The sequence below is a fragment of the Glandiceps talaboti genome, chromosome 9 (assembly GCF_964340395.1).
Source record: "Glandiceps talaboti chromosome 9, keGlaTala1.1, whole genome shotgun sequence".
Classification (NCBI taxonomy): domain Eukaryota; kingdom Metazoa; phylum Hemichordata; class Enteropneusta; family Spengelidae; genus Glandiceps; species Glandiceps talaboti.
The window spans coordinates 25,395,654-25,410,113 of NC_135557.1; the positions used below are offsets into that span (position 1 = coordinate 25,395,654).

General features: G+C 35.4%; 1 protein-coding gene across 1 annotated transcript; it reads left to right on the plus strand.

Annotated features, from left to right (window-relative positions):
- Positions 1 to 10,682: 10,682 nt before the first annotated feature.
- Positions 10,683 to 13,144, plus strand: LOC144440312 (hepatic lectin-like). Its single transcript, XM_078129672.1, has 4 exons — positions 10,683 to 10,790; positions 11,349 to 11,439; positions 12,215 to 12,450; positions 12,830 to 13,144. The coding sequence occupies exons 2-4, from the start codon at positions 11,358 to 11,360 to the stop codon at positions 13,019 to 13,021; spliced, it is 510 nt and encodes a 169-aa protein (XP_077985798.1). The 5' UTR covers positions 10,683 to 10,790; positions 11,349 to 11,357; the 3' UTR covers positions 13,022 to 13,144.
- Positions 13,145 to 14,460: the final 1,316 nt, after the last annotated feature.

A 14,460-nucleotide genomic window follows, 5' to 3' on the forward strand; every position in this document is an offset into this window, starting at 1 on the left:
TAATGTACTTGTACTGTACTGTACTGTATTGTACTGTTTGTACTACAGTGTACTGTACTGTACTGTACTGTTTGTACTGTACTGAACTGTACTGTACTATTTGTACTGCAGTGTACTGTACTTGTACTGTGCTAAACTGTACTGTACTGTACTGTACTGTACTGTACTGTACTGTACTGTTTGTACTGTACTATACTACACTGTACTTTACTCTATTCTACTATACTGTACTGTTTGTACTGCAGTGTACTGTAATGTACTGTACTGCAGTGTACTGTACTGTACTAAACTGTACTGTACTGTACTGTTTGTACTGCAGTGTACTGTACTGTACTTACTGTACTGTTTGTACTTCAGTGTACTGTACTGTACTGTACTGTTTGTACTGTTTGTACTGCAGTGTACTGAACTGTACTGTACTGTACTGTATTGTTTGTACTGCAGTGTACTGTACTGTACCGTACTGTACTGTTTGTACTACAATGTACTGTACTGTACTTACTGTACTGTTTGTACTGCAGTGTACTGTACTGTACTGTACCGTACTGTACTGTACTGTTTGTACTGCAGTGTACTGTACTGTACTGTACTGTACTGTACTGTACTGTACTGTTTGTACTGCAGTGTACTGAACTGTACTGTACTGTTTGTACTGCTGTGTACTGTACTGTACTGTACTTACTGTACTGTTTGTACTACAGTGTACTGTACTGTACTGTATTGTACTGTTTGTACTGCAGTGTACTGTACTGTTTGTACTGCAGTGTACTGTAATGTACTGTACTGCAGTGTACTGTACTGTACTGAACTGTACTGTACTGTTTGTACTGCAGCGTACTGTACTGTACTGTACTTACTGTACTGTTTGTACTTCAGTGTACTGTACTGTACTGTTTGTACTGCAGTGTACTGAACTGCACTGTACTGTACTGTACTGTACTGTTTGTACTGCAGTGTACTGTACTGTACTGTACTTACTGTACTGTTTGTACTACAGTGTACTGTATTTGTACTGTACTGTACTGTATTGTACTGCAGTGTACTGTACTGTACTGCACTGTACTGTTTGTACTGCAGTGTACTGTACTGTACAGTACTGTACTATACTGTACTGTACTGTACAGTACTGTACTATACTGTACTGTACTGTACTGTACTGTACTGTACTGTACTGTACAGTACTGTACTGTACTGTACAGTACTGTACTGTATTGCATTCCGACAATAATATCGATTCTATAAAACTCTAAATAGGCTTTGCCCCCTACGAAAGTTACTTTTGTATCTGTTTTTTTTACCTCCCTCTATACCTTTCAGTCTAGTTTGTCAGTCGTAAACAAATTTGGAAGCATACCATCGCAATCCTATATTCTTATTCATTATAAAACAATAGAACTATTTCTTTACTTTAGCAATCTACTGGTTATCAATGGATTGACAATACAGCTTTGCAAGCTAGTTTCACCCCTTGGAATGGAGGGGAACCTAATGGGAACCCAGATAGTAATTGGTGTCTGGAATACGAAATAGCAACAGATGGCGTCTACTGGAATGATCATGATTGTCAAACACAGAGAAGATATATCTGTGAAATGGCGGATTCCACAAATATCCCAGGTATATATATTATAGCTAGCATTATTTTACAAGATAGTGTATCTTACTTTATAGTAATATAACTCCATATAATAGGTTAATCGATTAGTACATATCCATATTTTTTATTTATTGTACTTTATGTTCAATGCACCTTCTTAAATATCACTGTTATGGTAACGATGTTACAATTGAACCATGTATACCTTCCGCATTGTAAGGATCATTATGGAAAGTGTGTTCTTTATATGTGGCTGTATTTTGGTTTGAGTCGTCGGAGCTGGATAGATTGGTGGGAGGGAAGGGGTTGACTAAGCAGGTAAACGTTTGCAAATGCATGTATGACTTTGAGATCATGAAGGATATGGCCGACTAAAAATATGGTAAGATTCCGGTAACCCCAACTACCCTAGTTTAAGCTACTGACTCTAACGATTAGCTACAATAAAAAAACATTAGGTGATAAGTTGAGAATCTTCTTCTGTTTCCTTGAAAATGTCTGTACCCTTGGTCAGGTTTAACCCTTAAATTTAATTACAATTCTTTAGATTGTATGTTGAATTTATAGAGTACAGTCACAGTCTTTGTCTTAACAAACTATCACAGAGGTGTAGTGACCAACGAGTATCTTGTTTTTTTGATCTAAACAATTTCTCAAAAACTAACTTAAAAAATGAAATAAAATCAGGAGCTACTTATCTATTTTCTGAATTTAAATTCTTGAAATATTTGCCTTATAGTAACAACGGAGTGTCCTAGTGGCTGGAAAGAACGTGGTACCTCTTGCTACCATATCGGCATGGACAGAGTTGGTTGGGCTGAAGCTCGACAGACGTGCCAGAGCTTAGGAGCTGACCTGGCGATGGATAAAGACGAAGGCATGCATAATTTGATCAAAGGCATAGTAAATGAATTGGACACCGCCGGCTGTAGTCCAATCTGGGCTTGTAATGTGTGGTTTGGATTAAAGTATACAGTATGTACCTTGATTTCACCCTGTCTGCATTTACGAATGTGGAAAGTAGATTTTGTACGGATGCGCATTTCAAACAAACTTCTATTGTTTTTTGTGTACCTCAAAAGTAATTTTATTATATCTATTTTTACAGTGTTTTTTTTTGTCAAAGGAATAATTCTTACTCGTAATCTCAATGATTATCTTTTTTATAAATGATATGGGCTATTGCATTGTGTTATAAAGGTTTTATTTTTAATATATGCTCACTACTCTATATTGCACCACTAATCTACGCTCCTCTAGATGTACACTACACTACTCTACTCTACTCTACTGTACTCTACTGTACTGTACTCTACACTACTGTACACTACTCTACTGTACTCTACACTACTCTACTCTACTCTACTCTACTCTACTGTACTCTACTGTACTGTACTCTACACTACTGTACACTACTCTACTGTACTCTACACTACTCTACTCTACGATCCTCTAGATGTACACTACACTACTCCACCCTACTCTACTGTACTCTACTCCACTCTACTCTACTCTACTCTATTGTACTCTACTGTACCCTACTCTACTCTACTCTACACTACTCTACTCTACTCTACGATCCTCTAGATGTACACTACACTACTCTACCCTACTCTACTGTACTCTACACTACTCTACACTACTCTACTCTACTCTACTCTACTCTACACTACTGTACACTACGCTACTCTACACTACTGTACACTACACTACTCTACTCTACACTACTCTACACTACTCTACTCTACTCTACACTACACTACTGTACACTACGCTACTCTACACTACTGTACTCTACTCTACTCTACTGTAGTCTACTCTACACTACTCTACCCTACTCTACTCTACTCTACTCTACTCTACTCTACACTACTGTACACTACTGTACACTACTCTACTCTACTCTACTCTACTCTACGATTTCCTACTCTACTCTATCCTATTCACTTCTACTCCTCTATTTTATCCTACTGTTCTTTTTTGTACTCATCTCTACTCTATTCTATTCTATTCTATTCTATTCTATTCTATTCTATTCTATTCTATTCTATTCTATTTTTGTTTAGTCTACTCTTTTGCACTTCACCCTAATTTACAAGATTTGAAGCATTCTATCATAATACTAATGTCCTATTTTGATTTTTTACTGTAGCAATCTACAGGTTATAAATGGATTGATGATACAACTTTGCAAACCAGTTTCACCCCATGGAATGGAGGGGAACCTAATGGGAATCCAGATAGTAATTGGTGTCTGGAATACGAAATATCAACAGATGGCGTCTACTGGAATGATCATAGTTGTCAATCACATAGAAGATATATCTGTGAGAAAATAATTCACCGCTTAATTCAGTAACCACCTCGGTATGTTAGGATTTACATTTATGTGTTTCCTTTGTTCAAAGTTTTTTTTTAAAACTTTTCGTTGTTTGTTAGTTTGTTAGTTTGTTTGTTTGTTTGTTTGTTTGTTTGTTTGTTTTTAAATAATATAGACAGTGTGAAACAATTCACGTCAAGATGCCCTTAAAGTAAACGTTCAGAAAATATGTTTTGATTTGGCAGATTTTGCTATGACAGTCGTGAGCAATCATTGAATTGACTAGTTACCATCTTAATTAGAACACAATTCTTTACAATTACATGTGTTAATTCTCAGCATTGTGATGAAAATGTGCCTAAATAGCTATACCCAGATTCTATGTAAATATACATTCTACTTTCTCTGTCAAATTTGTATACAGCGCCTACACAACTTCAAAACAAATTCCTCCAATGATTTCTCTGAAACGTATATTCTATGCTATGTATTACTTTTTCGTGACAAAACTGCAACCTCAGGAACTTGTCGGTTTCAAATGTTATAATAACTTAATTAATGATAACCATTTTACTTATTAATCAGAATAACCATCACTTATATTGTTTCAGGTATGACTATGGGCATCGATATATTTGGTTTCGTCACCACCCTTCCTGCTGTATAGGACGAGTGAATTAGTAACTACTCAATGTGAACGTCACCGAGTGTGCACGCTCTGATAGCCTCTCCAGAATAAGTCCCCACTGGAAGCGGTGAGGCACTATTATTCCATGTAAAATGAAGTGCAATGACTGTGATACCACAAGGGGCGTACGGTCATGTCAAGGAGATCTGCAATTGTGTAGAAAATGTGAATCAAAACGTTTTCCAAGAACAGCCGAGAAGATTGACAATAACAAAGACAAGATGGCGGAGAGTGTGAAAAGTTCACCATCAACAGGTCCTATTGAACAGAGACTTGATGCCCTTTGGCAGAAAGTAGACCAACTCTCCACGATGACAATTACTCTGGATCAACTACAGCGGTCAGTCACTTACATGAATACATTGTTTGAAGAACACAGAAAGCAAATGCAAGACATCCTCACAGAAAATAAGTCACTACGTCAACAGTTGCAAATAGCAGACAAAAGACTCAAAGACGCCGAGAACGAAATCGAAGACCTGCAACAGTATACTCGACGGAATAACCTCGAAATACAGGGTATACATGAAATACAAGATGAAAACACAGATGACATTGTTATAAAAGTAGCTGAAGCTATTGGAGTACCAGTGACAGCAAGTGATATTGACATCAGTCATCGCCTCCCAAAGAAAACCGGTCAACAACAACCTGCAATCATCGTACGTTTCACAAGGAGAAGTGTACGCAACAAGATATACAAAGCAAAGAAACTTCTACAAAACAAGAAGATATCGGACATAGGTCTGCCAACAACGAAAAGGGAAGACGGTCGAATTTACATCAACGAACAATTAACCAGTAAGAATAAGAAGTTATTTCATGAGACGAACAGAAGACGAAAAGAAGCAAGATGGAAACACATCTGGACACAGAACGGAAATATATTCACTAGGAAAGAAGATGATTCACCTGTAGTGAAGATAAAGTCAGAAGACGACATTCAACGTATAAAGTAACTCTTACCGATTAATATTTCCAATAGTACTTAATCATTTCACATGAATGACTGAAGAAGCCATAATCAAATACAACTGTAAGTCATATAGTGTTGATCAGTTCAATGAAAACAGAGAGATATCATGTAATGCTTGTTCTTTCCTGCATCTAAACATAAGATCATTGTCAAAACATTACGATGATTTTGTGTCCTTGCTTAGCATCTTACAGCAGAATTTTCACTTTATTGCTCTGTCAGAAACATGGTTGAAACCAGATTCAAACTGTTGCCTTTACAATTTACCTTCGTTTAATCTTATCACATGTAATCGTAAGGGTTCTCAGGGTGGCGGTGTTGCACTGTACACTCACAACTCCTTGCAAACCACCCGCATAAATTCAAAAAGTATTGCACATTGTGAGTCTATTTTTGTTGAATGTGTCATTGAAAACAAAAGAGTTGTGGTAGGTGTTATTTACCGTAGACCCAATACGCCATATGACGAATTCTTTGATAGTTTTGAAGCATGCATCGACCAGATGTCAATCAAGGGAAGGGAATTTGTAATCCTTGGTGATGTAAACATCGATACTTCCTTTGACAATACACCTGCTATTCATTACAACTCTCTTTTAAACACATACAATTTCTCACAGTTAATTAACACCCCTACCCGAGTAACTTCGTCTTCAAGTTCAACCATTGATCACTTTCTTTCTACCATCACTGACTATTTCATTGAAAGCGGAGTTATTCTGTCAGACATTACCGACCACTATCCCATATTCGGTATCATCAAACAGTTTAACCACGTTTTCAAACCTAACACTACCTTTCAACGTTATGACTTTAAGAGCTATAACAAAGACGCTTTCCTTGCTGATTTGGATGATATACCATGGCAAACAGTTTATGACTGCCGTGACCCGACTGATGCCTATGCAAATTTCTATAACTTATTCTATAGTGTACTGAGAAAACATCTCCGCCTGAAATCGTCTCATCACAAGCCAAAACCAATCCAGAAACCTTGGCTTTCCAAGGGTTTGCTCAAATCTATTTCTACAAAGCATAGATTATTCAAGAAAATGAAAAGTAACCCCCATGATCATCATATCAAAATTAAGTACACAGCGTACAGGAATATCTTGTCGAAGCTCCTCAAGTCAGCAAAGAAAAGTCATTATGCTAATCTATTCACTTCATCTCATGGAAACACTAACAAGACATGGCGAGTGATAAAGGAAATTTTAAACAAAAGTAAGTCAAACCTTATCCCAGACAGTATCAAAGGAAGAGACCCTCAAAAAACTCTCCTTTCAGAAAACAAAGATATAGCTGAAGAATTTAATTACTACTTTACGAATGTTGGTCCTAAGCTTGCAGCGAGGATAACAACTATTTCTGATTTTAATCAATATCTTAGAGGTAACTACGTCAACTCTTTTTACTTTCGACCTGTGTGTGAGAACGAAGTTCTTAGTGAAATTCAAAAACTGGACCCTGAAAAAGCCACCGGGCAAGACATGGTTCATCCAAAATTGGTGAAACATGCCGCAAATATAATTTCCGCTCCACTCACCCATGTGATTAACTGTTCACTGATCCAAGGTACCATCCCAGATGATTTAAAAGTTGCAAAAGTGATCCCAGTCTATAAGAAGGGCTCTGCCCAAGATGTTGGTAATTATCGACCGATCTCGATCTTGCCAATTATCAGCAAAATAATTGAATCCGTTATAAATAAGCAATTACTTAACTACCTCGAAAAATATAATATTTTAATAGAAACACAGTTCGGCTTTCGCAAGAAGCACAGTACAAAACTGGCTCTTGCTGATCTGGTCGCTAACATTGCTGAAAAATTGGACAAGGGATTTTTGACATTTGGAATTTTTATAGACCTTAGAAAAGCATTTGATACAATCAATCATGACATTTTGTTATGTAAATTAGAACATTATGGCATAAGGGGTTTACCACTACTCTGGTTCAAAAGCTATCTGACCAATCGTAAGCAAACTGTAAATATCAGTGATAGTTCTTCATCATGCATGTCAATAAGTTGTGGTGTTCCGCAAGGATCAATACTAGGTCCTATCTTGTTTCTAATCTATATCAATGACATTGTTAACTCCACTGGATCATTTGACTTCAGACTCTTTGCAGATGATACGAATTTATTCCAATTTATCAAGAACCAGACTAATACTGTCAATCTAAATCAGATCGATATTGATTTCAGGAAAGTCTGCGATTGGTGTAATGCGAACAAACTGACTATAAATTCCGAAAAAACGAACTACATGATAATAAAAACACCCCAGAGATCCGTCAATGTATCTGGTAGTCTGAACATTGGTAATTCTCCCATACTTGGTGTCTCTTCAACCAACTATCTGGGAGTATTCCTAGATGAACATATGACTTGGAAACCTCACATTGACAAGGTTAGAAATTCAATTGCACCAATTGTAGGGATTATTTCAAAACTCCGTCATATCGTTCCCCAATCAACACTTATCCTACTGTACAACTCCATGATCTTACCACACATATCGTATTGTATTGAAATTTGGGGCAATACCTATATGAGCTTGTTAAATCCTATCTTGAAGTTACAGAAGCAAATAGTTCGCCTTATTACTTTCGCAGACTTTCGTGCTCACACTGCTCCTATTTTTCGTAAACTTAATATTTTAGATATTCATAAACAGAGCAAATTTAGTACCTGTATGTTTATTTTTGATTTAAAAAGTAGTCGCTTTGCGCACAGCGTTGATAATTACCTCGACATTTTACCTCATAGTTACTCAACACGACAGGCAACAAGTGACAATTTTTATACTCCAAAATTTAATCTTTCTTTGAACCATCATAGCTTCAAGTACGCTGCAACCAAACACTGGAACTCAATACCAGACTTTATCAAGAATCTCAATAAACGCCATGAATTTAAGTATCACTTGAAGAACTGGCTACTTACCAGCTAAACTTCTCTTTTCAGTGCTATTCCACTGTTATGTTATGTAGATATCATTTACTGTTAATTAATCTACCCATCGGCATATACAGCTGTTATACTTCTTATACCGTTCGACCATCTTTCACAGACGTTCACCTTTAAAAGTATTTTTCGCATTGTGTCTGAGGGTCACATTCAGACTAGTTCGAATGAACTATTTGTGATCCCCGCCAGAAATGTTCACCTTACATGTGTGTGTGTGTGTGTGTGTGTGTGTGTGTGTGTGTGTGTGTGTGTGTGTGTGTGTGTTTTCTAATCTGAATAATTTATAACATTAAGCTCTGTAAATTTATTTGTAATGTCGAGCTCTTTGTACGAGATATTGTGTCTTTTTTTTCTGGCGAAAATAAACATTATTATTATTATAATTAGTGTTCTAATAACATTTAGTGTGAAATAAATGCTTACGTTTTATTTGTTGATGATTTGGTGTTATTGTGGCTTACAGACAGAAAATAGCTACGTGTCAGCATTAGCTAGAGACCTGGAGGAACTGAAAATATACTTATTACCAAAGTTTTCAATGCATAACTGTACAGCGACTCTGAACTTTACTTCGTATTGGATACAGGAGCTCTTTAAACGTTATGATTGATTGATTGATTGATTGATTGATTGATTGATTGATTGATTGATTGATTGATTGATTGATTGATTGATTGATTGATTGATTGATTGGTTGGTTGGTTGATTGATTGATTGAATGATTGGTTGGTTGGTTGGTTGGTTGGTTGGTTGGTTGGTTGATTGATTGATTGATTGATTAAAGTGTTTATTGGTTAGATTAATTAAAACATGGATTTAGATTTAAATATTTGACACAATGACGTATTATTATAGAACTGAATTTTGAAGAGTTGTCCTGGTTACTATGGCAACCAAAATGAGGACAATTGAAAGCTCCATTTGAATGACATTACTAGCTAAGCTATTATCAAAGTAATACTCTGAACATTGTACATATTCACTTGAGATCCTAATTGTAATCATACAATTCTTGATGCCTAATATTCATTTGTGAAAAAATAAAATATGTTCAAATGTGATTATTAGCAAGGTTGAATATAAGTGTCATTGTCACATAATTATGAAACAAAATGGCAGGTCAATTGTCTCAGTGTATATGTTACACAACTCCCATAAAACATTATACATCCATTATGTATATATTATTTATTTGCCAGAGGTTGAAAATTTTTTACATATCAAGTGAGGAAAATGAAATAATCAAGTAATCACATCGCCAATTAGAAAAAGTATATATAACAGAATAACTTGAACTTCTGGCTGGACCACAAAAATAGTTTGTTCAAACTAGTCGAGTTCGAGGTCCAATGTAGTGTAGTACTGTTGGCACATATTTTTAACAGAACAGCACAAACAACAAACCTCAAAATAAGATATTTGGTGTAGGAAGACTTCAGTAAAAATATAAAATATCCCCATTACAGTATTCATGTCAGGTACTAGGGTTACATCACTTTACGAAAACACAGTGCATCGAGGTTACGTGTTACTATTAACGGTACATCGTGTTTGAACACATGTTGTCACAGACGTAGATTGATAGGTAGCAAGCGGTGCAGTTTTATTAACGTGGCAAGTTATTCAAAGTATGGTGCAATAACTGTGGTTATCTCGGTGGTTATTAATAGTTTTTCTTGCTGTAACTTTGTATATGCTTGTCTAATTCTCTTCATAGAGTGAGATCAAACTCGATTTGTTGTTTTGTCAACAATTGTTTCCTCATTTCCACTCACTTTCTGCTGAAATGTATTTTGTTGTTCACTCATTTCAACTTTCAGTTGTATAATTTTTAAATATATACAGCTAGTGGAAAGTAGTTTTGTTATCAAAGTACTATTATTTTCATTGTTAAAATGTCAGTGGTTTTTCATTGTTGATGTTTGTTTATACCACTTGTAAGTATACACTGATAAAGAACAAACTGTTTACAGGATAGAAAAGGCCATTTTTTCAGATTATACTTAAATATAGGTTTTCATGATAGCACATGCATCTGTCACATTTTATCACTTTGATTGGTGGTTTTTTCCTCTGTCACAATGATTGACTGCCACGTCATGTTATTTGTCTCACTCGCACTGGATATATAAACCATGTATATACCAGCTTGCAGACTACCGACTCTTCATTTGTAGGGAGACTTCCACCGTTAGACAACCCTGTCAAGTACGTAATCAACTACATATTCTCAAGGTAAGTTCTTTGATCTGTTGTATTCTGACAAACATAGTTATTATCAATTTGCATTCGATATGAAAGAAAATCAATTTTGTTTAATTGCCATATTGAAATATTTGTGTGCTCAGTATCAATTCCTCTCGCCATAATAGCGGGCAACAAACCATAATTTGTGTGTGCTCTGTACCGATTCATCTCGATTCAAAACAAATCATAAGTGGTCGGGAAAAAGAGAAGTGTGTGCTCAAACATTTAAACTTTTTTCCCGCCATCCTACTATTGTTTGGTTGACAATTCTGGACATAGAGATTAAACTTATGATATATTATCTGTTGTAGAAAATGTTAGACTAAAATGTTTGATATTTCCTTGAATAACTTCACATTTACAAAACATTAATTGATGAAGCTATCTGTTAAATGTTTTCTCATATTTATAGATCCACAAGATTAATCTAATATAAATATTATTATATTATTTATACCTCCTCGTTTTCTACGTTCGCCTTTTTGTGTTGAAAACTGAATAAGTCCGTCTTGCTGTCAATTGTACATTTACTATATTCACATGCAGACAATTACCATGAAGCTGACAATTGCCATTATATCAACTCTGTGTATGTCGATAATTGTGGACGCAGAATTTGCCTATGGACCTCAGCAAGGCAAGTTCATATACAGATAAATAACGTAGATTATAAAGAGAGAAGCTATTTAATAAGGAGTAAATGTCATTCGTTGGGATGTAGAGTTTCACGCTCATTACGCAAACATCTGAAACTGCTTAAGGTCTTACTTCTCATATTATTTACGCTGTGAAGTTGACGATTGTACTGTTTGTTGGGGTTTCGGCTATGGTTTACAAGGGTTGTTTGAATACTTGGTAGCATAACTAGATTAAAAGACCAGATGAATGGTATTTGGCAAGTTAAGACAGAAAGGACAGGTTTATATTACATATAGCTTTTTTAGAGTCACATATTATTAATTTTATCTAAATTACACTAAAAATACATATATACAAAAATAGGTGTCAATGAAAAGAGCTATGGTTATAGACTCTGACGCGGTTTATGTTTTAGATGAAGTTAGAACAGATAATTCTATTCAATTGGATTGGATTAGATTAGATTGTATTATATTAGATTGGATTAGATTAAATTATATTAGATTAGATTAGATAAGATTATATTAGATTAGATTTAATTAGATTAAATCATATTAGATTAGATTAGATTAGATTAGATTAGATTAGATTAGATTAGATTAGATTAGATTAGATTAGATTAGATTAGATTAATACATCAAATGAAATCGTTAAATGCCTCTATTAGACTTGGCTATCTAAATAGTTTATTGATAACATAACCATCAATGTGAGCACTTTTGGTAATTTGATGAAAACCCTTGAGTGATGTACAACATGTCTGCACGTTACAGCAACTTGGGAGTGTCCAAATGGTTGGAAAGGATATGGTACTTCTTGTTACTATATTGGCATGGACAGAGTTAGCTGGGATGTAGCCAGGCAAACATGCCAAGACTTAGGAGCTGACCTGGCAATGGATAAAGATGAAGGCACTCATCAGTTTATCAATGGCATGGCGAATGATATTGACACTTCAAGCTGTAGCCCAATATGGAATTGTAATATCTGGCTTGGTTTGTCCTACACGGTATGTATTTTGTACACTTGACCATGTGCATGGTACGTTTTCTGTTGCTACACATGTATCTTATTAAATTATATATTAATATCATATTTAAATTTGTTATCGCATTATTATAAAAAGGATAACTTCAAATTAACTATAATACACATATACTGCATTAACTATAAGCAATGCTTGGGTACACTATACGGCTTTTTACACCACCAAACTACTCTACACTACTACACAAAACTATATATACAATTTCATATAAACTCCGTGGTGTTAAAACTTAATATCTAATAACGAATCATTAGATTGGTATCAACTTTGACCGTTTTGGAAATAGCTGTAAAAAAACAAAATGTAACTGAATTTAACCCTTGTCATTTTTTTACCGTAGCCGTCTACTGGTTTTCAATGGGTTGATGGTACAGATTTGAAAACATGTTTTATTGCATGGGGTGGAGCGGAGCCCAATGGAAGTCCATCTAGTAACTGGTGTGTGGAATACTCAATAAGTGGTGATCACTGGAATGATCACGGTTGTCCAATGGAAAGAAGATATATTTGTGAGCAAATAATGTGCGAGTAAATCATGTTAATCTAGTGAAATTGCAAACTTCCAGATCATTATTAGATTTCGACTGTTCAATGATCGAATGTAATATCTCTATTAACCATGTGATATTAACCTGATATAAACCTATCTATTCATCAGCAAATATACAGAATCTCTCTTTCTTTCTCTCTCTCTCTCTCTCTCTCTCTCTCTCTCTCTCTCTCTGTATGTATGTATGTGTGTGTGTGTGTGTGTGTGTGTCAGTTGTTTTCTTACTTCTATCAACGTGACTTTGGGAAGGTTTAAGTCTTTCGTCCACCTATTCGGAGCAGAATGTCTGATACTGTGTTGCGGATGGACGTTAACTTTGATGACTATTCTTAAAGATTTTATATATCTCTTTATCTATCTATATGGACCTATCTATCTATATCTCTATACACTTTTATATCCTCAATTACCTCGCGCGTTTTACGCCAAATACTATTATTACTATCATAATTATCAGGGAATAAACTGGCTTAATTCTGAACAAAGATACACTTTTTGCTTTTGAGTGTACAGAAAAACACTCTACTACGAACAGAACACCATTATCAGCTGTGTTCTTGGCACGCACATACTGATATTTATGTTGCTTAGTTTTACTAAGGTCGTTGGAAAGGCCAGGTTGATTTATAGAGTGTAGGTTGCGGTTTCCTCGGTCGGTCTTATCAGTGAATATCTAGGTAGACATGGGAATACCCACAGTCATGTAGCTGTAATAGACCGCTATTCACTTTCACGTAGAGTAACTTGTAACAATTGTTTTGTACGGCACACCAACCAGATTGGCAAAGTTAGCCTTATTTACGTATAATGTTGTTGTCTCACAGTACTTTGATCAAAAAGTCTTAGTGACAAAATACGGTCATTGACCTGCAGGCAAACATATCCACGAGCATTAGGATTACGTCACATCCCCCCCCCTAGCGAAATTAGTTTCGCTCAGACTCTCTACTCACACAATACTGCAACAGTACGTATATATTTTACACTGCAATCGTTCTTTATTTATCTTTTACTGATTCTTTACAATCTTTATATTCTTGAATCGTAGACACAAATTTACAGGACTTATCATTAAAATAGTAGTACAACACATCTGAAAGGAAACTAAACGAAAACTGTCTAATGTGTGTGGAAGCCCCGAAACTGCTTTCTTATAGAGAATAAAATGAAGTGCATTCTATACATTGCTTTTACAGCTATTACAAAGCAACGGTGCCATTGGCAAAATATGTATATAGAACGGTGTACCTTATTGAGCTGCCAGTATTTAACAATATCACCTATAAAGGTTTTTGCTCGTAGATATATACCAGAAAGAAGAAATTTGCATATGGCGTAAAAATAATGATCGAGCGTGAGCATTGATCAGATTATTGACTATCAAAATACAACTGTAGTCGATTTTACGGTTCCAAGATGCA